Source organism: Coffea eugenioides, chromosome 7, assembly GCF_003713205.1.
Source record: "Coffea eugenioides isolate CCC68of chromosome 7, Ceug_1.0, whole genome shotgun sequence".
In the NCBI taxonomy this organism is placed as follows: Eukaryota; Viridiplantae; Streptophyta; class Magnoliopsida; order Gentianales; family Rubiaceae; genus Coffea; species Coffea eugenioides.
In genome coordinates, this window is record NC_040041.1 from 6607632 (window position 1) to 6631834 (window position 24203).

At 31.3% G+C, this 24203-nt stretch overlaps 1 protein-coding gene and 1 pseudogene across 1 annotated transcript in view; one reads left to right on the forward strand and one right to left on the reverse strand.

Annotated features, from left to right (window-relative positions):
* LOC113776763 overlaps positions 1–1994 on the reverse strand; it is a 4228-nt pseudogene extending 2234 nt beyond the window's left edge.
* Positions 1995–21198: 19204 nt separating this feature from the next.
* LOC113776764 (alpha-galactosidase 1-like) overlaps positions 21199–24203 on the forward strand; it is an 11971-nt gene continuing 8966 nt past the window's right edge. The window contains exons 1-7 of the mRNA XM_027321824.1: positions 21199–21522; positions 22200–22258; positions 23432–23488; positions 23601–23635; positions 23732–23835; positions 23937–24012; positions 24125–24183. Of these exons, the coding sequence (XP_027177625.1) occupies positions 21275–21522; positions 22200–22258; positions 23432–23488; positions 23601–23635; positions 23732–23835; positions 23937–24012; positions 24125–24183 (638 nt within the window). The 5' untranslated portion in view covers positions 21199–21274. The remainder of the gene's footprint in view (positions 21523–22199; positions 22259–23431; positions 23489–23600; positions 23636–23731; positions 23836–23936; positions 24013–24124; positions 24184–24203) is intronic.

A 24203-nucleotide genomic window follows, 5' to 3' on the forward strand; every position in this document is an offset into this window, starting at 1 on the left:
TTCCCCTTACACCTTGCAATACTCTTGACCAAACGGCTATGATGGGTACTACACCGTCTTTTGGACTTTTAAGACTCCAAAATAGGGTATCTCTCTCAAAGTTTCCGATTATTTGGATTAAATCTAGTGTAGGTTGTACTAATTTCTACTCTATGTTTCCCTTTCCTCTTAATAATAAGATGACTAGAAAGATTAACCTCTTTGCAAAAAATGTTTCAGACTGAATATAAAATGCTTTTTGTAATTTACAGGTTATGAAAGCATCGTACTCAACAATGGTTTGAGACTGGTGCTTTTATAGGCTTGTTGTTCGGATTTGAAATCCGGACTTGTGTTTCCTAATTATTTTTGCGAATTTCAACTTGGTTGGAATCCGGTGTCTAGTCTATGAGGCCGACAGTGGTCTAATTTTTTAAAATGCTATGTCAAAAAGCTATATGGCCGATAATGGCCAAAATTTTCAAAAAGCTAAAGGCTATATGGCCTACAATGGCTAAAATTTTCAAAAAGCCTACAATGGCCAAAATTTTCAAAAAGCTAAAGGCTATATGGCTGACAATGGCCAAAATTTATGAGCCCGACATCTTTTCAGTGCTTTCATTTACAATTGTAAGGTATGTACAATAATGTGTCCGAATCCTATCATCCTTCCATCATATTTTCGATGTTGTGGAGTTCTTCTGGTCTCATTGTTTGCCAATAATGATCATTATCTTCTTGTCCTTCTTCAATTTCTCCTTCAATTTCTTCCGGCAGAGCTCTTTTTCCCATGTAATCATTTAAGTATTGCTGGAATAGTTCTGGATAAGTTGTTTGAACTATAAAGTCTTTTTCCAGATTATATCAGTAGGGAGTGTAGATCTTCTGAATTTTATTTTCTGCTGCCAATCTGAAGTATGACCATCCGGATTTAAAATGTCTATAGGCTAAGTGCATAGCCTTTGAATTTCGGAGTTGTTCTTCTAGTGTTAAAGGACATTCTGCTATTATTATCCTTGTTGCTGCTGGTGGAGTTGGATAAACATTGTTAACTTGAATTTTTATTCTATGAATTGTTGGTTCTAAATCAATGAGTCTAATCCATTCTGCTGATTTAATTTTTACTTGAATCCATTGTCCATAATTTAGCATTTGTCTACAAAAATATGCTAAACTTGTTCCTAGTTGATATGAGTCATCTGGATCAGAAATCCAAAATTTTTTTAAGAATCCACAATCCATTAAGAACTGTGGTGTAAGAATTATTCTTTCTTGATTGACCATGAGGGCTACTGGAGTATATCTGTGTAGTTTAATGGATGTTCTGAGTATGAGAAAATCAAGTGTATGTACACAATAGTTTCTGTATTTCTGGTGGTCACAAGATTCTGGATTATTTGGGCATTTTTTATGTGGGTTGATCCAGTAAGATGGGCTGATGTTGAGGCTGTAGTTGGTATTAGGTTTGGTTGCTATTTCTTTGAAGTATTTTTGTATTGTTTCTAATTTTGCTAAGTGCTGGGCTTGCTCTTTTTGGCTGATAATTTCTATGATGGATAAAGAAAAGTTTCGTAATAAAGAATAAAGCCTACAAAACTTTGACTTAAGAACTCAAGATTCTATTTGAGATGGGTGGTTCTTTTATAAAATTCTGTTTGCTGGGGGTCGGATGAAGAACAGGCCATTGTATACTGTATGAGACAGTTTCCTTGTAACTCCTCTATTTCAGAATTCGCTGAGATTATGATATACTTATGTGATCGAATATTATTACACATTTCTTGAGCTCCCTGTCATGAGAATTGAGCTTTTTCTTTTTAAAGTTTTTATTTTTTCTTCTCAGATTTAGATTTAAGATTTAAGCTTCTAATTGCTTCTTCTATAACCTTACAATGTCTACAAAATTGAATGCTATGAGTATTATCATATGTTACTGAATCAGAATAACCTCTACCACTATTGCTGCTACTAGGGGCTTCTGTACAAGATTGCACTGGCACCCTCATGCTATCCATACTAGCTTTGCTATCTACATGAAAATTGATGCCAATATTTTTTCTAACAAAATCCAAGGCTTCATGAATGTTATGAAAAGCTTTCTACAAAGGATTTTGAAAATCTTTAATTTGTTCTACTACTGAAATCCATTTGGAATAAATTCCAGGTGTCTTACCCCGAACTACTGCATAATATGAAAAACTTTGTTTTGGTAGATTACGGAAATAAAATACTAAAATATTTAAATTTTTAATTCTATCAGAATTACTTCTACTATTCCAGAGGTTATCTAAGATATCATGTTGGATTTCTTTTAAATTACCTTCCTCACAACTGAAAAAATGTAAATTAGATCCTTTAGGATACTTGTTAAATTTCCATTGGCCAATTTATACTTTGGGTAGCTGCCATGCCATCTTCTAAAAGATCAAAAGAATTGTTAAATAGACGGGATAAAAAATCTGCTAAGTTATTATCTTTACCCTTAATATGTTCGAACTTAACTTTATATCCATTACCTATAATGCTGTCTACAAAAGTTAACCATCTTCGAGTAGAACTTCTTTTTTCATTGTGTTTATCAAAAAACTTTTTATTGTCACGCAGTCTGTTCTAATAGTAATTTCTGGTTTGTTAAGTATAAAAAGTCTAAAGCTGTCTAAACTATATTTTACTGCTAACAATTCATTTTCTATGCTGCTTCTGTTACCTTTTTCCTTATATTTGCCACTGGCATATCTACAAATTTGTTCACTATTTTTGCTACTATATTTATTTGGTTTTGCAAAAAGAACTGCTCCATCCTATACTACTGCCATCACATTCAATTATTAAATAATCTGTATCTAAAGGTAATTTTAAATCTGTTAGTTTACTTACTATTTGTTTTATTGCTTGGACCGATTTTATATCTTCTTTATTAAAAATTTTTTGTCCTTTTAAAGATGTTTTGTTGTATAATGGTGCTACTAAATTATTTAAATTTTTTATAAAAGGTCTGGCATAGTTTAGTAGTCCTAAAAATTGTTGTAATTTCTTTGTTTCTTCTATTTTATCTGGAAATTCTAATACCTTTTTACAAATATGTGGTTGTAATTTTATTTTTCCTTGTCCTATTTCTGTTCCTAAAAATTCTATATTTTTCCTAAAAAATTGTGCCTTATTATTACTAATTATTATTCCATGTCTAATAAATTCTGCGAAAACTAACTTTAGGTGTCCAACATGTTCTTCTTTTTTTTTTGAAAATACTAATATATCATCTACGTATACTATGACAAATTCTTTATATTTGTTAAAAATATTATCCATTTTTCTTTGAAATATTGCCGGTGCATTTTTTAGTCCGAAAGGCATTACTAACCATTCAAAATGTCCTAAGGGGCATGTAAAAGCTGTCCATTCTATACTATCTGTGTGCATTCTTACTTGCCAAAATCCTGATTTACAATCAAATTTGCTAAAAATATATCTATACTGAATTCTATTTATTAGCTCATTTTTATCTGGTATATCATAACTATCCTCTTTATAAGATATCTGGTACCAATAATAATATACCAGGCTAATATAGATGTGGTATTAACAAAGAAATTAGTATCTCATAACCTGTAGAGATTAGTATCTCATACAGAGCTTGCCGTCTCATAAGAAGAAAGTAGACAATTATTCATGCTTTACGAGACGGGATAAGTCATGCCATAATTAATTGGACACTTATTGTTTGGATTGTGATGTTCTATAGAAAAATTTTTACGTTTTTCATAAATACGTTTCTCAGTTATCTTTTTATCTCACATACATTAAATCATTATAGTATATATATATATATTTTTACAAAAAGTCCTAAAAATAGCAATCCAAACGGGTCAGGATTTCTCATTTCATCTAAAATAATTATTTTAAGGGTTAAAAACATAAAAGCCCCCTGTGGTATAGTTATTACACATAAAAACCCCTCGTAGTTTCAAATCATGCCTATCGGTACCCCATGGTTTGAAAGAAAGTGCATTTTCGACGGAAATCGTTAATGAAAACGGAGGTCAGTGAAAAGACATAAATGCCCTAACGATATAAGCGAAAAATTGCTGAAGGAATTAGTCAGTTTGGCTGTTTCGGAGCAAATGAAGAGACAGAACGATCGAAGAGAGAAACAAAGAAGAAGAAAAAGCCCTAGAGAGAGAGAGACCTTGCTGTCTCCTAATTTATTTGAGCATCAACTGGGCCGCGCAAGTGGCCGTCTGTCCATTTTATTCAGCTAGGAGAACTGCACAGTAAATATTCCGGCATTCTACATCAAGTCTGAGGATTTTGGAGGGAAAGTTGGGAAACTGTTGAAATGGTATAATAATATGTAGACCCCATAATTAGCCGGTCCGATTTCTGGAAATCTTTTCCTCAAAGGTGGTCAGGAAAATACTTCAGTACATCCAAGAGATTCATTTTTTTCTGTAATTTCAAGGACTTGAATGGGAGACAATGGGGTTGGAGAAGGATTGTCTTAGGCCCGCGAGAAGATTATCCCATCGGTGGCGCTTGTGAGAATTCGGAGATATGCTGCACGTTCAGGGCGGGCGGGTCGTCGACTTCTTATTCCATTCGGGTGAGGGATGCGGGTTGCCGGGCGTACCGGGCTTTTGTCAACTTGGATTACTCGTTGCCCATGAGTAGGTGGCCGCAGCCTGGCCTGGAGTTGCAGTGGGTTTCGCCAAGTGAACCCATTTGCCGGAACCAAACGGATTGTGACTCGGAATCCACCTGTGGACCCGACCCAAATTCGAACAGTGGGGTCCGGAGGTGCTTCTGTAACTCCGGCTTGCACTGGGATGCGATCGCTGGATTTTGTTCCAAGGGTAAGAAAGAAAGTCGACTTCTTGTTTCTCCTCTGCAGGAAACTTGGAGTATTAGTTTACTAGTATGAAATCATACTTCGGTCCCTTCCTTCCAAAAGGAAAAGTTATGTTATGCTAGTTGTGTTGAGAATCATTGGGTCCACGATGCATCAGATTATGAGCATCCGTACAATTCAGAGCCTTTTTTTTTTTTGCAAAGGGAATTCCAAATGGTTAAAGGTTTTACCTTTTGAAACTTGCACTTAAGGAGGCACAAGCCTGCAGATTTTCCTCCTGAGGCACGAGAGCTTGAAGAAACCTTCGGTCAAAGAAGCTGGGTTTCTCCAAAGTCCGAAGAAGCTGATTGGCTTGAAGTTTTAATAAGTTGTCAAGGGCACAAAAGGAATATCAGCTCAAACTTTGAGTTAAAAAACCATTTTCCGAAGCAACCGCGCTCTTTTTCAGCGCGTGGTTCATAATCGCGTTTTCATTAACGATTTCCGTCGAAAATGCACTTTCTTTCAAATCATGGGGTACCGATAGGCATGATTTGAAACCACGAGGGATTTTTATGTGTAATAGCTATACCACATGGGGTTTTTATGTTTTTAACCCTTATTTTAAATTTGATTAGTATAGGATTATTCATCAAATAATACGAGGGTAATTCTTACATGAATTTGTTGACAACAGATGGGGATGCATGCTAATAAATTCGTAAATTACAGCCCCATCCCTTAAATCCCAGAAAGTACACGCCAAAAGATCTCACATCAATGGCCATTTGTTGGAGACAATCGCCAAATCTGCATGGTCCTCCTTTTCCTCATTTCCTATGTACTTTAATACTAAATTTAAAACCCAAGTCCAACTTTATTTTTAAGAGGATAAGGTTCTATCCAACCACGAAACTTTTAGGCCCTTAAAACATCTCCATTACTATATAAATAGTTGCCATGAAAAGTTGCATGTCTTAGCATATTTATAGTGGTACATAATAAACTTATAGATACTTAAAGATAATCTACATATTGACACGGATGGTGTAATGTAAGTGTTTTTAAGAATTTGCACAAAGGTCTGTCTAACGAATACTTACCAGACATTCATTAAAATAGGGCTCAGGTATTAATATCTCGACCAAGCAAAATTAAATAGGAAAAATGTATAAAAAGTAAGACGGTAGTTGTTACGAGTATGTACCTTTACATAATATATTGATTGAGAACGATTTAGGTGTATAAATAAATGCCCATTTAACGCCTGTCGGGAAAATACTAATTTGAAATTTTGACAACACACAAAATCTTTTTTCTTGCTGTTTCTAGTACTGCATAGAATGCTTGAGATTCAATAGCCATTGCATCTTCTAGTAGTTGATAGGAGCGTGGTGGTGTTACTTGTCAGATACTAGGAGGTTGAATCTTGGCACATTTACAACCAATACTGCAAACTTCACTTGTCACCCCAAATAATTGTACTAGTGTCACTAATTGCTTTGTCTACCTTGTTTCCATGTCTTAATTGTTCCTCCTCGTACTACCTTTACATTCACTGATTAAATGCACCTACTTCCGTTTGCAATTGACTTTGCAATTTGTGATTCTTTTTTCTCACGTAATTGATCAATTGGAGTTGATTTGATGTATCACTGCTATTAATAGAAGGCAAAATGAATAAAACTAATCATGCAAGTATATTAAAGAGAATGATGTTACTCAAGTTCAATAACTTAAGCAATCAAGACTAGAAAGAAATTTAGATTTCTTAATTTCATTCTTGTTAGTAACAATTACCAACTTAGTTACCACCTATATTGCTAAAAGAAAAGACCTTTTATTTTCTTCTTCTAGATTTCTAGATTTAAGCTTCTAATTGCTTCTTCCATAACCTTACAATGTCTACAAAATTGAATGCTATGAGTATTATCATATGCTACTGAATCAGAATAACTTCTACCACTACTGCTGCTACTAGGGGCTTCTGTACAAGATTGCACTGGCACCCTCATGCTATCCATACTAGCTTTGCTATCTACATGAAAACTGATGCCAATATTTTTTCTAGCAAAATCCAAGGCTTCATGGATGCTATGAAAAGCTTTCCACAAATGATTTTGAAAATCTTTAATTTGTTCTACTACTGAAATCCATTTGGAATAAATTTCAGGTGTCTTACCCCGAACTACTGCATAATATGAAAAACTTTATTTTGGTAGATTACTGAAATAAAATGCTAAAATATTTAAATTTTTAATTCTATCAGAATTACTTCTACTATTCCAGAGGTTATCTAAGATATCCTGCTGGATTTCTTCTAAATTACTTTCCTCACAGCTGAAAAAATATAAATTGGATCCTTTAGGATACTTGTTAAGTTCCCATTGGCCAATTTGTATTTTGGGTAGCTGCCGTGCCATCTGCTAAAAGATCAAAAAGGTATAATTTCTGTAACCTCTATCAAGTACCGAGTACTCATATAATTTTAATTTCTGCATATAAACTCTGTATGAATTTTGAACTACCTTTTCAGTTCACAACGACTCAAGAAAATTCATATAGAATAGCATTAGCTACTCTTAAACAATCAGATACATATTATTATTTTGATAAAATTTTAGAAGATCTAGAAACGTCATATCAGTGTTTAGCATATATACAAATAGAAGAATCTAGATTAATAAAAGTAGCACATCCTTCTGTTTTTGTATTTTTCCTTTTCTTCTAATTTTTGTCTTTCTATAGATTTTAATTCAGAGTATCTGTGCCAAAGTAAATCTACTTTTGCTTGTCTAATATTTCTGAGAAATGATACGGGATGGTGATGTGCTACTTTTACTAATCTAGATTCTTCTATTTGTATATATGCTAAACACTGATCTGACGTTTCTAAATCTTCTAAAATTTTATCAAAATAATAATATGTATCTGATTGTTTAAGAGTTGCTAATGCTATTCTATATGAATTTTCTTGAGTAGTTGTGAACTAAAACAGTAGTTCAAAATTCATACAGAGTTTATTTGCAGAAATTATAAAGTATATGAGTTTTAAAAATTATATGAGTACTCGGTACTTGATAGAGGTTACAGAAATTATACCTTCCTTGCTTTTATTCCAAAGTTTCCTTCTGATGCTATGAGAGTTGGAATCCTATTTTGGAGGTTTGCCTCACCAAATCTTCCCCTTACACCTTGCAGTACTCTTGACCAAACGGCTATGATGGGTACTACATCATTTTTTGGACTTTTAAGACTCCAAAATAAGGTATCTCTCTCAAAGTTTCCGATTATTTGGATTAAATCTAGGGTAGGCTGTATTAATTTCTATTCTATGTTTCCCTTTCCTCTCAATAATAAGATGACTAGAAAGATTAAGCTTTGTAAAAAGTGTTTTGGACTGAATATAGAATGCTTTGTAATTTACAGGTTATGAATAATAATTACCGTTGTTGATTTAATAAGCATAGGGTTATGAAAGAATTAAAACAATAAGCATATATATGTAGTATTAACAAGTAAGATATTACTTGTAAATTACAAAGCATTCTATATAATCATAAACATATATGATTTACAAATAATGCTGAAGTATTATAGTGTAAAGTATTTTGATTATTTTGGTAATTACCAGTTATTTACAAAGCATTCTATATTTGTAGTACAATAAGCTTAACTTATATATAAATCTGAGATTATAACAAAGCATTGTAGTAATATACAAAGCATTGTAGTAAATTCTTGGTTATTACACAGCATTAGCAACTCTGATACCAAAATTATTGTTAAAATTAATAACAAAATATTAGAAGAAATTAGTCAAAAATCAAAAGAATTAAAACAATCTTATAATCAGGTAGAAATACTATTACATAAAATAGAAAAAATAATTTTGAGTTAATATATGAGTAGTACTAATAAACCACAAAAATTTTAAAATGACAAGTAGGAGATCATTTACAGGACCCAGTAGAACAGTTAATGAAAATACACAAATAGGAACTAGTGTATTAAACATAGGAAGACAGTTAAGAAGAAATAGGAACATGCATTTAGAAGAGGCAATAGATATAGATAGAGATTTAGAAATATACAGAAATAATGAAATAAATTTATTAAATCCGAGAACTTTATATTCAGTAGGATTTCTTAGAAGTAATACAGGATTATTTAGACAAACTAGAGAAGAACCAATAAGTGCATTAACAAATCCAGTAAATCTAAGAATAATAACACAGCAAAGTATAAATCAAATCAGAAGACAATATACATATATGCATATAGGGTTAATAGTTATAGGAATAAAGGGCTTAACAAGAAAAGGATTAGGAAAAAAGGTATTATTAGCAATATTAGATAAAAGACATAAAACAGTAGAAGATGCATTAATAGCCTGTATAGAAGTAGATATGAACCAAAATGGAGGAATATTTTATTGTAGTCCAGATTTTATGGTAATCTTAGAAGATATTAAAAATTTAGAAATAGGCATACAAACTAAAAGATATGAAAATTTTCAAGGAGATAACTTAACAATAAGCATAGGAATTTATAGGAAGATTAACAAATAGCAGTAAAACCAAATACAAGGTAGATATTAAACCAATAGTAGAGGCTATGGCTAGTAAGGGAATAAAATTAAGGGTTAAAAACAAAAAAGCCCCCTGTGATAAACCTAATACACAGAAAAGCCCCCCATGGTTTCAAAATATACAACACGACCCCTCATGCTTTGAACTAAATTGTAAAGGTGACGGAATCCGTTAAACTTAACGGAAATGACATATTGGAACCTAAAAAAATTTTTTTATACCTAATTTTTTATCAAATATACCTATTCTACCCCTTAACTCTCAATTCTCTCTACTTAGAAAATAAAATAAATGATTTTTTGAGCTATTTTTTTGTTGAATTATATCAGGGTATTTTGGTCATTTTGACCATTTCCGTTAAGTTTAACGGATTCCGTCACCTTTACAATTTAGTTCAAAGCATGAGGGGTTGTGTTGTATATTTTGAAACCATGGGGGGCTTTTCTGTGTATTAGGTTTATCACAGGGGGCTTTTTTATTTTTTACCCTAAAATTAATAAGACCAATAGAAGTAAGTTCAGAAAATTTGGCAGGAGAAGAATGGAAATTAGTAAATTTATAGAAGAAAATAATCCAATCATACCAAAAGAAAGTATAATATATAAAAATAGTAAAGGAAAAACAAGTCTTAGGTTCTATAATTATGAATCAACATCTTTAGGAACAGAAAATGAAGAAGTAGAAAGATCAGATACATAATTAGATCTAGTAGAAATAAATTTGATAGAAGAAGAACTTGTAGAACTAGAACATAAAATTATTTATCCAGCAGAATTAAATATGATTTTAACAGAAATAGAATTATTTGATTTAGAAAGAAAATTAGAATCAAACGGACAAATAGCTTTAGATGAAATTTTATATTATGATTATATAGGAAATATTAGAGTTAAAAAAGAAGAAGATGATATTGAAATAGTTAGTATAACATCATATAGAGAATTAATGGAACAAAGCAGTGGAAGCAGCCAACCAACAAATATGCAAACTGACACTAGCCAAGAAGGGAATGTTAGAACATATGAACCAGGACAACCACCTAGAATAATATATAATGAATATAGAGAACTAGAAGAAAAATATAACCCTAGAGGAAAAAGAAGACCATTAGAATTAGAAATAAAAGAAAATTCAGTAGATGAAGGCAAGACTTTAATGTTAACATCCTATGACCCCCAAATGATAGAAGATGTAATAGGTAGCTGGAAAGCAAGAGTAGTTAGGAATTATATACAAAAAGGGTTTGATCATAATGTAACATAAATGTATATGTATTTAGAAACATTTCTAGGAGGAGTAGCAAGAGCAGCTTGGGAAGCATTCAAACAAAAATTCTCAGATAGATTACAATAAGACCAGGCGCATGGAGTAAATCCCATGAATTTTGTTAATAGAGTAGAAGGAATTCTTTTAGCAACAAGTCCAAATAGAGGAGGAGTTCTGACACAAATAGAATCAATAAAAAAAATAGAATAATTATCTATTAGAAATTGGAAATATATTAAACCATTTTTACAAGATTTCTTATATCATAGCTGTTTAGCAGGATGTTTTTATGATGCAGGAATTATAGAAAAATTATTTGCTAAATTACCAGACGATCTAGGAAAGAAAATATATACTTTATATAAAGCAACACCTATGGAACCAACATTAAAAAATGTAAGTACAGCTGTAAGATTCATAATTAATAGGTTAGTACAGGAATATACATTTATTAAAATACAAAAACAATTAAAAGGAGAATATAGTTTTTCGTTCAGAAATATATACACCACAAAAATATGGAGAAAGAGAAAAAGAAAAAAGAAAATATAGAAAACCTTATAAAAATTATAAAAAGTACCCAGAAAACAGTATTATCTTAGGAAGAGCAAAGCTAGAAAACCATTTCTTAAAAAGGAACATCATGTTAGAAGATATAGACCAGAACGTACCTATGGGAATAGATTATCTTGTTTTATTTGTAAACAACCTAATCATTTAGCAACTAATTGCCCAAATAAACATAATTCTTTTAACAGAGAAGCTCATTTAGTAGAATTATTTTCAGAAGATCTAATAGAAATAGATGACAATATATTAGAAACAGAAAGCATTTATAGTATAGTATCAGAGGACATAGATTTAACAGATTTTATAGAACAAGAAGATACAGGATTTATAAATGAAATCTTAGAAAAATCGGAAAATAGAACTATTATGGATAACATATACCTAGAAGAAATAAAATAAGATTTTAAAAAATTAGACAATTTAGATTTAGTAGAAGTAGAATGTACCCATAAATGGGAACATAGAAAAGGTAATTATAGTAAAGCTTGTTATAATTTTAATAGATACCCAGCAATAGAATTAAGATTCCAGTGTTAATTATGTTATACAGAAGGATGTAAATTTTGCCTAGATAAATTAGCACAAATATACGTTTTATTAGAGCCAGTTAAAAAGGATAAAACTGAAAATATTGTGCCCTTAAAACATTACCTAGAAAGATGAATAAGAATTTTAGAAAATAAAATAGAACAATTAGAGCAAAAAATAGAAAAATTTGATAAAGGAAAATCAATAGAAAGGGATGTATATATAGAAAATGCTGATATAGAAATTTTTCCAGAATTAATAAGACATAATTATGATTCTGAATTATTACAAGCAGGAATACCAACAGTAACTTCCATTGAAATAAAAACTAGAATAATAATAGGAAATTTTGATACAGAAGTTTTAGCAATAGTAGATACAGGAGCAAGTGATATAGTTATCCAACAAGAACTAATACCAGAAAAATATTATGAAAAAGCATATAATATTAGAACTGCAAGACAAATGGATGGTAGTACTTATACCTATGACACTGCAATTCATAATAGTCTCTTATTTTTTGAAATAGATAATAATCACTGCACACCACCTTATCCAGTAGAAGAAATATATGTTAGAAATTTTCCTTATCAAATGATTTTAGGACTAGCCTTTATACTACAATCATATCATGGCATGATTATTACAAGGACAGGGTTAACATTCTTAAGAGACCATACTTTACCTTATAACACGTTCATTACACCAGGAATACGGAAAGACAATAAAAATATAGAAAATCATAATTGTAAATATAAAAGAGCAAAAGATTGCAAATGTAACCACATAGAAACTATAGAAGAAATAGAAGAATTTAATAATATGGAAACTATAGAAAGCATATGAGAAGATTTTAATGAAATAGAAATAAGTTTAGACCTTTTACAAAATGAGAAAATCTATAATATATTAGAAATAGGACACACAGATATAGACCAATTAATAAGTAAGTTAGAAAAACTAGAAATTTTTGGAGAAAACCCAACCATTCATTGGGAAAAAGATAAAACAGAATGTAAGTTAGAAATTTTAAACTCAAATTTAAAAATTAGTACAACAAAAATAGAAACTAGTAATGAAGACATAAAAGAATTTGAAATGCATATAGGAGATTTAAATAAATTAAAAATAATCAGAAGAAGTACCAGTCCATATAGAAGTGCAGCATTCATAGTTAGAAAACATAGTGAAATAGTCAGAGGAAAAAGTAGAATGGTAATAAATTATAAAAGGTTAAATGATAATACTAAAGAGGATAGTTATGATATACCAGATAAAAATGAGCTAATAAATAGAATTCAGTATAGATATATTTTTAGCAAATTTGATTGTAAATCAGGATTTTGACAAGTAAAAATGCACACAGATAGTATATAATGGACAACTTTTACATGTCCTTTAGGACATTTTGAATGGTTAGTAATGCCTTTTGGACTAAAAAATGCACCGGCAATATTCCAAAGAAAAATGAATAATATTTTTAACAAATATAAAGAATTTGTCATAGTATACATAGATGATATATTAGTATTTTCAAAAAATAAAGAAGAACATGTTGGACACCTAAAGTTAGTTTTCGCAGAATTTATTAGACATGGAATAATAATTAGTAATAATAAGGCACAATTTTTTAGGAAAAATATAGAATTTTTAGGAACAGAAATAGGACAAGGAAAAATAAAATTACAACCACATATTTGTAAAAAGGTATTAGAATTTCCAGATAAAATAGAAGAAACAAAGAAATTACAACAATTTTTAGGACTACTAAACTATGCCAGACCTTTTATAGAGTTTTTGGCTAAAATAATCTACTTTTGAAAAAATAATCCCAAAGTAATGCTCTTTCAGTTTTTATTCCCTTATTAATCTAGTTATTGCCATGTAGACTCCCCACGAAAGGAAAAAAATAACTTGTAAATCTTTTGTTTATATATTACGCAGTCTTTCTTTATTTAGTGCTTTAAGGACATTCTGTAAACAAATTAAAAAAGGAAAGTGGATCCATAATTAGTATTTTAAAATTGTTGATCACCCTCCAAATTGCAATGATTTTGCTGAAGAACCTTTTTTTTTTTTTTTTGCTGCCATTATTCCTTCCTAGCTTTATTCTTGATTATTATATTACAAGTTCCTTTCTTTTTTTCTTGTTACTTGCAATTTTATATATCGTAGCCTCCTAACTTTGTAAATTTTAAGAAGTTTGCAAAAACACAAATTGTTTGAAGTACGAGTAAACATTTCAAGATACATAATAATCATAGTTTACGTGAACTATAAAAATTCCACTATAAGGGGAAAGAAAATTCGAAAAAAAATTCTCTTGCATTTTTTGACTTATCAAAAGAGAATACATTCCAAAAAATAGGAGAAAGAAAATATAACTAGATCAGTGTTAGTATCAAAATTAGTACGCTACATGAGCCAATCTAATGTGAGAAATACTAATTAACTCAATAATAGATAGAGAAATATTTTTATTTATCTTTAAGATTGTACATAAGTAGCAAAATTTGAACTATTGAAAAGGTATTAAAAATCTATTGATGTGGATTGTACCTCTTAATATAAGATGGAAATGTGAATACTTTCCATACTGAAAGTCCACATGGCAACAAGTAGATTAATAAGGGAATATATTTTGAAAGTGCATTAGTTTGGGAATAGTTTTTAAGAATGAGGTTATTGTGGAAATAAACTCCCTTTTATAAACCATTATACAACAAAACATATTTAAAAGGACAAAAATTTTTAATAAAGAAGATATAAAATCGGTCCAAACAATAAAACAAATACTAAATAAACTAACAGATTTAAAATTACCTTTAGATACATATTATTTAATAATTGAATGTGATAGCAGTAGTATAGGATGGGGAGCAGTTCTTTTTGCAAAACCAAATAAATATAGTAGCAAAAATAGTGAACAAATTTGTAGATATGCCAGTGACAAATATAAGGAAAAGGTAACAGAAGCAGCATAGACAATAAATTGTTAGCAGTAAAATATAGTTTAGACAACTTTAGACTTTTTATACTTAACAAACCAGAAATTACGGTTAGAACAGACTGCGAGGTAATAAAAATTTTTTTTGATAAACACAATGAAAAAAGAAGTTCTACTAGAAGATGGTTAAATTTTATAGACAGCATTATAGGTAATGGATATAAAGTTAAGTTCGAACATATTAAGGATAAAGATAATAACTTAGCAGATTTTTTATCCCGTCTATTTAACAATTCTTTTGATCTTTTAGCAGATGGCACGGCAGCTACCCAAAGTACAAATTGGCCAATGGGAACTTAACAAGTATCCTAAAGGATCCAATTTACATTTTTTCAGCTGTGAGGAAGGTAATTTAGAAGAAATCCAGCAGGATATCTTAGATAACCTCTAGAATAGTAGAAGTAATTCTGATAGAATTAAAAATTTAAATATTTTAGCATTTTATTTCAGTAATCTGCCAAAACAAAGTTTTTCATATTATGCAGTAGTTCGGGGTAAGATAACTGGAATTTATTCCAAATGGATTTCAGTAGTAGAACAAATTAAAGATTTTCAAAATCCTTTGTGGAAAGCTTTTCATAGCATCCATGAAGCCTTGGATTTTGCTAGAAAAAATATTGGCATCAATTTTCATGTAAATAGCAAAGCTAGTATGGATAGCATGAGGGTGCCAGTGCAATCTTGTACAGAAGCCCCTAGTATCAGCAATAGTGGTAGAAGTTATTCTGATTCAGTAGCATATGATAATACTCATAGCATTCAATTTTGTAGATATTGTAAGGTTATGGAAGAAGCAATTAGAAGCTTAAATCTTAAATCTAGAAATCTAGAAGAAGAAAATAAAAATTTAAAAGAAAAAGCTCATTCTCTGACAGGGAAGCTCAAAGAAATGTGTAAAATATCTGGATCACAAAGTGATACAATAATTTCACAAATTTCTGAAATAGGGGAGCTACAAGGAAGACTGTCTCATATAGTATCACAAATGGCCAGTTCTTCATCTGGCCCAGCAAAAGAGATTTTTATAGAAAAACAACCCATTTCAAATAGACCCTTTGAGTTTCTTAAGCCCAGAATGTTTTTTAGGCCTTATTCTTTATTAGAATCTTTCCCTTTATCCATCATAGAAATTATCAGCCAAAAAGTACAAGCCCAGCACTTAGCAAAATTAGAAACAATACAAAAATATTTCAAAGAAATAGCAACCAAACCCAATACCAACTACAGCCTTAACATCAGCCCATCTTACTGGATCAACCCACATAAAAAATGCCCAAATAATCCAAAACCTTGTGACCACCAGAAATACAGAAACCATTGTGTACATACACTTGATTTTCTCATTCTCAGAACATCCATTAAACTACACAGATATACTCCAGTAGCCCTTATGGTCAATCAAGAAAGAACAATTCTTACACCACAGTTCTTAATGGATTGTGGATTCTTAAAAGAATTTTGGATTTCTGATCCAGATGACTCATATCAGCTAGGAACAAGCTTAGCATATTTTTGTAGACAAATGCTAAATTATGGACAATGGGTTCAAGTAAAAATTAAATCAGCACCAGCAGAATGGATTGGACTCATTGATTTAGAACCAACAATTCATAGAATAAAGATTCAAGTTAGCAATGTTTATCCAACTCCACCAGCAGCAGCAAGGATAATAATAGCATAATGTCCTTTAACACTAGAAGAACAACTTCGGATTTCAAAGGCTATGCACTTAGCCTATAGACATTTTAAATCCGGATGGTCATACTTTAGATTGGCAGCAGAAAACAAAATTCAAAAAATCTACATTCCCTACCGATATAATCTGGAAAAAGACTTTATAGTTTAAACAACTTATCCAGAACTATTCCAGCAGTACTTAAATGATTATATGGGAGAAAGAGCTCAGTCGGAAGAAATTGAAGGAGAAATTGAAGAAGGACAAGAAGATAATGATCATTATTGGCAAACAATGGGACCAGAAGAACTCCACAACCTCGAAAATATGATGGAAGGATGATAGGACCCGGACACATTATTGTACATACCTTACAATTGTAAATGAAAGCACTGAAAAGATACTGGTCTCATAAATCTTGGTCATTGTCAGCCATATAGCCTTTAGCTTTTTGAAAATTTTGGCCATTGTAGGCTTTTTGAAAATTTTAGCCATTGTAGGCCATATAGCCTTTAACTTTTTGAAAATTTTATAGTTTTTTGAAAATTTAGGCCACTGTCGGCCTCATAGACTAGACACCGGATTCCAATCAAGTTGAAATCCGCAAAAATAAGTAGGAAACACAAGTCCGGATTTCAAATCCGAACAACAAACTTATAAAAGCACCAGTCTCAAACCATTGTTGAGTACGATGCTTTTATAACCTGTAAATTACAAAGCATTCTATATTCAGTCCAAAACACTTTTTACAAAGGTTAATCTTTCTAGTCATCTTATTATTGAGAGGAAAGGGAAACATAGAATAGAAATTAGTACAACCTACCCTAGATTTAATCCAAATAACCGAAAATTTTGAGAGAGATACCCTATTTTGGAGTCTTAAAAGTCCAAAAGACGGTGTAGTACCTATCATAGCCGTTTGGTCAAGAGTACTGCAAGGCGTAAGGGGAAGATCTGGTGAGGCAAACCTCCAAAAACAGGATTCCAACTCTCATAGCATCAAAAGAAAACTTTGGAATAAAATCAAGGAAGGTATAATTTCTGTAACCTCTATCAAGTACCGAGTACTCATATAATTTTTAAAACTCATATACTTTATAATTTCTGCATATAAACTCTGTATGAATTTTGAACTACCTTTTCAGTTCACAACTACTCAAGAAAATTCATATAGAATAGCATTAGCAACTCTTAAACAATCAGATACATATTATTATTTTGATAAAATTTTAGAAGATCTAGAAACGTCAGATCAGTGTTTAGCATATATAAAATAGAAAAATCTAGATTAATAAAAGTAGCACATCACCATCCCGCATCATTTCTCAGAAATATTATACAAGCAAAAGTAGATTTACTTTGGCACAGATACTCTGAATTAAAATCTATAGAAAGGCAAAAATTAGAAGAAAAGGAAAAATATAAAAACAGAAGGAATTCCTGTAATAAGATCTGTAGAATATCTGATTAAGCAATATAGGTCTTTAACTGGAGCCTAATAGTCCAGCCATTCTGGGAGTTTGGTACCAGATAAGTTTTACATTATAATTATAATTACATATTTTATTATAATATTAGTATAATTATATAATATATTTATAATAATAAGTATATTTATATTTATAATAATTATATACACATATATAATATATTATATAATTATTATATTATAATTATTTAATTAAATATAATTATATTTATATAATAGATATTATAAATTTATTAATATTATATAATAATATATTTATATTATATAATAATATATTTATATTATTTATAAATATATTTATAAATGTATATTATATGTGCATATAATTATAATATATATGTGCATAGAATATAATAATTATATATTTATATTTATATTTATTATTATAAATATAATAATAATAATATTTGATATATAATATACATTATAATTATATAATATATTATATAATTAATATATTATAATTATATAATTATATTTAATTATATAGATAATATTTAATATAATTAGTTACAAATTTATAATAATGATATTATTAGTTATACGTATTATATAATATATATTAGTATATATAATATAATTGATGTTATCAATTATACTAATAATTATATATATGTCTACTAATATAAATTATTAATTAGTTATACTAAATTTACTAATACATTTATATTAATACATTTAATTAGTGAAAATTTCTTATATCCCATTTCAAAAAGAGCCAACCAACCAAACATCAACTATAGTAATGATATACATTCTTGGTACTGAACCAAACAGAGATGTATTGGAATGATGGACTCCGTTCCAAACTCAGGATGAATGATTCCAAATTCAAATTCGATTCCAAGGTGTGAACGAAACGCCACCTAAGTTTGTATTATCTCGTTACACACGTCTTGTAGGGTGATTCACGCAGCAGCGGCGTTCAGAAGTAAGTGATGATCAGCAACAACGTGTATATCATATCTGCTCAATAGAATCTTATTATACAGTTGAAACAAACAAAAACAATAAAACAAAATTTCCCCTTGTGCTCCTGAATTTAGAAGAAGTGTACAAGGTAGCAACGATGACATGGAGGGAGACAGGATGTAGTGGTGATGGAGGCCTGCAAAGGGGAGTCGTGTAGCGGGTTAAATGGAGCAGGAGTGCAAGTCCAAGACGGAGAAGTTCCACAAACCACCAACAGACGTTTGTTTCCTTCAATTTGCTCTTTTTGTCCCACCACTACTTTCTGAAAAAGCTTGACAAGCAACCTGCCTTAACTTCCCTGCTTATACGTCTTGCTTTTGAGCGTGGCGCCGTTCTATTAGGGGCTGCTGGAGACCGCCCCCCAACTCCATGGACACCACGCTACCCTTCATTTTCTTTTTGATGAGTGAGGTCTTGAATTTGACCGTGACCTTTTCTACTAAGGGGCTCAAGACTTCCGAAGAACTCCGTGGATGTTACGGTACGGTTCTTGATAATAAAAAATAGAACATCTTAATTAATTAAACGATACTAAATTTCTTAAATAAAATTTATTTATTTTTAAAAAAATAAATAATAAAGTATTCACTTGTCACTTAATGTGAAATATGCTCGAATGAATGATTGATTTTAATATTTAAAGATTCAATAACTTAACAGATTTCAAATTGTAATTTTTAGACTCGTAATTCTTTGACGTTGGATAGAGCTTGAAGCACCGGATACACTGGAATCTCAAAACCGATTTACGTGTACGCATAATGGAGAAGTGTTTATCCATAAAAAGCATTCTTATCCTCTGTGTACCGAATCTGCAGTAAAGATTTAATTGATTTATATCTCACCAGATCCTTTGTAGTTCTTGTAAATAGGATATCTAGGTACTACAACTTGAGAAAATAGAAATTTAATCCCTTCTATTAAGAGTGCGTTTGATAAAACTGAAATCTGAATCTATTAAGTTATTATATTGTTAAGTGCTAAATTTGATGCATTGAGTATATATCACTTAAAAGTGCATAGTTCATTATTTATTTTTGGGAGTAAGTTTTGCATAGAAAATTCAATGCCATTTAATTAATTTAGATATTCGATTTTTAGTTATCAAATCCGTCTGAACATGTTAAGACCTGAATTCATTAAGTATTGAATCGGATTATCAAACAGTGCCTAAGTCTCTATTCTAGTGCCTCCAATTTAAAAGAAAAAAAATTAAGTGAAAATGTAATTTACTTGCTTTTTATGCAAGATTTATTTTGTTAAGAAATTTGAGTTGCCCTAGAGTACATACATTTGTTGGTACTTGCTTGAGGGCAAAGGAAGTAAACGAGGAAAATCTCTTAATGAAACTAGAAATAATATTAATGCATTTGATATATATATATATATATATATATAGATACATAGTATAGGGGAGATTCCACAAAAGGAAATATATGTGACCTGTGGTATGGCTATATTTAACTAACAATATGATACTACAAGGTCATTCGTGGTATTTCCTTATGGCATATCCAAAAGGTATGAAAAGCAAAATATAGAAACAAGATAAAACACATAAATGAAAATTAGTAAGCAATTCCAACGAATGATGTATATCTAAAAGGCTTGAAAACCAAATTATGGTAACAAGATTATATAAATGCAAATGAAAATTTATTATCAACTTCAAAAAACAATAATATAACTAATTTTTTTTTTTTTTGAAAAGAAGCAGAGTAGGCGCTCTTTAGTAGTATTAATACTACCTACGTAGGATATCATGATAGAACACTGGATGACACGTTGTAGCCACCCCATATTTGAGTGGTGCAATCTTTTTGAAAAGAAAAAAAAATGGTAGTTTTTTATTTTATACTTAAATTACATTTAATCTACAATTGATTGTATTATATAAATTATTGTATGTACTATTATAGGGAGAGAGGGATGGAATCGATGGTATGGGGCGAGAAAGTGTAAACGAGAAAGATCTGAATTTTAAACCTTTCACTTATAATAATAATAAAAAAAAGACTTGTACTGTTATGCAAATAAGACTTGAAAGAGAATTAGTTGAGGATTTGATGGAAGGGATTCTAATGTATTGGGAGATTTATCTAATTATCAACCTTTGTCATATTTAGTGGGATCATGATCCATTTGTCTGATACTAAAAAGTAGGGATAATAACCCCGGGGGGAAGGCGGGGGGGGGGGGGGGAATGTTTTTTTCAGAGTGGAAAGAAAAATGATTGGTTTTCATCCATACCTACGGCTTTTTCTCATGGTATAAATATGGACGTGGATAGACTCAGCCTTCTACTTCTTCATTTTCTCTACTCGTCACTCAGTTACTTGAGTAGCAGACAAAGTAATACTGATACTAGTCCATGGAGGACAAGAAGAAGCCATCAATTTCGTCGCCTGCTACCAAGTTCTTTATTGTTTTGTTATTCATCTTCTTTTTGGATATTCATGGTGGCGGCCATTATAGTTTCCATGCATCTGCCAGAAAACTGTCAAATGTGGAGGAGGAAAACAGAAGTGTAGTAGACATTAGTAATAATGAAAATTCAGCCACCAGCGGCAGCAGGAGGAGTCTGCTCTCCAATGGCCTCGCCATAACTCCTGCAATGGGGTGACTCACTAGTCGCTACTACATATTCATTTCCATTAATTAATTGTTCCTTTTTCCATTTCTCTGAAACATGGTGCTGATTAAGATGGCTGTATATCTTTTTTTTTGCCCTTTTTGGAAAGAATGGCTGTATATCTTCTTCTTATTTAATAGTTTCTTGTCTTTTATGTTTGTATATCTCTGTGTTTTCAAGAACTCCATGTCAAAGAGCTATGCATATAGTTGATTATAATAGGTGTGTGTATATATATATATATTCACAAGAGATGAGAGAGGTAAGGGGATTAGGACCTTTAAATCCCAGTGTCTCAATTAATTTTAGTCATTAGATCAAAACTGCTTGATCTTGATGTTTACTATGTTGTCAATTGTGATGGGATTCATTGAGAAAAGGAGATGTTTAATCCATCATTTCATGTGAATCTGGCTCTCAGTTGGTCAAATTGATCATTACTATAGCGTCGTGTCATCTCAATTACAGGGTATGGGGTAGGTCTTCAGAGAGAAAAGTCGTTTACTTGATTCTTTTGCCGTATACAACCTGTTCTTGTTGTTGAATCTTCCTGTTTTCTAATGTATCTTTTTGTCCTTGATCACTTGTTTTAATCTCTTGGTTTTGGTCTTTTCTTTGACATTATAACAAAGACTATTGTTTGATTTGTTGTCTTTACTTGCAGGTGGAATAGCTGGAATCACTTTGCCTGCAACGTTAGCGAGAAACTTATCAAAGAAACGGGTAAAATAATTGGCTACTTGTACACATGGTCATGGGCACATGGCTTGGCTTGGTTTGGTTTGGTCAGAAGTTTTTTTTTTTTTTTTTTCCGAACACGATAGATCTACTTTTACTCTATACTATGGGAGGGAGAGAGTGACTCAACGGAGCCAAGAGAGGAATTCGAGGGAACTGAACCACTATCGATCCAGATGTGTGATTACGTGCCTACTGATAAAACATTTTAGAAAGCCCTGGATTTTTAGAATACAAGCCACGGAATTTCGATTTCTTAACCCACACTCAAATAGAGTCTTGAGACTTTTTTAATGGCCAACTACTCTAAAAATAGTCGGTTTTGGTCTGAAGTTTAATACTGTAGTTTAATACTTCTATTGTTTCTTGTTAGATCATTGTGGTAGAAAATTTTCCATGTGTTTGAAAAAAATTATTTTCAGCTACCCCACAGCTAGACCACTTCACATGGACGAGCAATTATAAGGACCTGCCTTTTGTCAGCCAATCAAAACTAGACCAGACTGTTAAAAGTGATCTTGTCGCTTTCATCACACCATCCGTTTCTTTTTTTTTTTAATGTCTCTTCTTCTACTAATTTCCATATGCAATTTTGGTTGTTACCTTTAACGAAATTGTGCAATATCAACTTCTTCTTTAACATATTCTGCAGAATCAAATCAGTGCTAATTCATTCATGAGCCAGATTTCTTAAAAAACTTCCAATTAAAGAACCCTAAAACCAAAAGGAATGATTAAGTCCATGTATGCCCCTTTATGTGTGAATCTTTTTGGCAACGTACATCCTTGTTGCCATTTTGTAACTTATTTTCTACTAGTTATGAGTTACATTTCCATGCGTTCTCAAAACATTCAGTCTGCACACTGATTTGCTTGCATCAAATTGAAAAATAATAAATATGATGCGCTTTTGTTTTATTTTACCTAGAAATCGATGTCTATCTATCGATGTAATGAAAATTTGCAGATGATCATCTGGTTCACCATGAACATGGTAAACTGAGTGGAATTGGATTATGTCCTAAGACAAACAAATGTTGCTTAATTTAAATAAGGATACTAATAAGGAACAAAGACACAGGTTAATGTCATTCCAAAGTGTTCAGCATTCTCTATCTATACCTTTAATCTTAGTGGTGAAACCTATTTGTTTGACAGCTGATGCACTGGTTTCAACTGGCCTGTCCAAGCTTGGTTATCAATATGTGAACATAGGTACAGTTCTTTTTTTTTGTGCTTGTGCGTGTGTCTTCATGCAGCTTCCTCTGCCTATTTGCATGCAAACACTAGTTTGAAAGAATGATTTTACATATGTTATCTTTTCCAGATGATTGCTGGGCAGAAATTAACCGTGATGACAAGGTTACTTTTCTTGGATTTAAATAGCCAACGTCTAGCTTCTTTGGTTTTGGATGAACTGTTTATGACTGGTCCTTGACAAATAACAATGAAATTCAGGGAAATCTAGTGCCTAAGAAGTCTACATTTCCTTCGGGCATGAAAGCCCTTGCAGACTATATCCACAGCAAGGGACTCAAGTTGGGAATCTACTCGGATGCAGGGTAAGATCATCACTGGCTCTACTTGCAAATTGACCTGTGGTTTGAATTTTATGCTGTCTGAGTTTTTCACAATAGGTGTATGCATCTGTTGAAATATGCAGGTATTATACTTGTAGCAAGCAAATGCCAGGTTCTCTTGGTTACGAGGAAAAAGATGCAAAGACCTTTGCATCATGGGTAAGCATCGTTGTCATTCCTGTCTGATGATAATGCATTTGGTGATCCAAACTATAGAAATTGATAGAATCGAAAATGCAATGTACCAAGTAATTGACTCGTTCCACCACAGGGTATAGATTATCTCAAGTATGATAACTGCAACAATGATGGCTCGAAGCCAGTCGAGAGGTATGCAATCTCATTTCTGT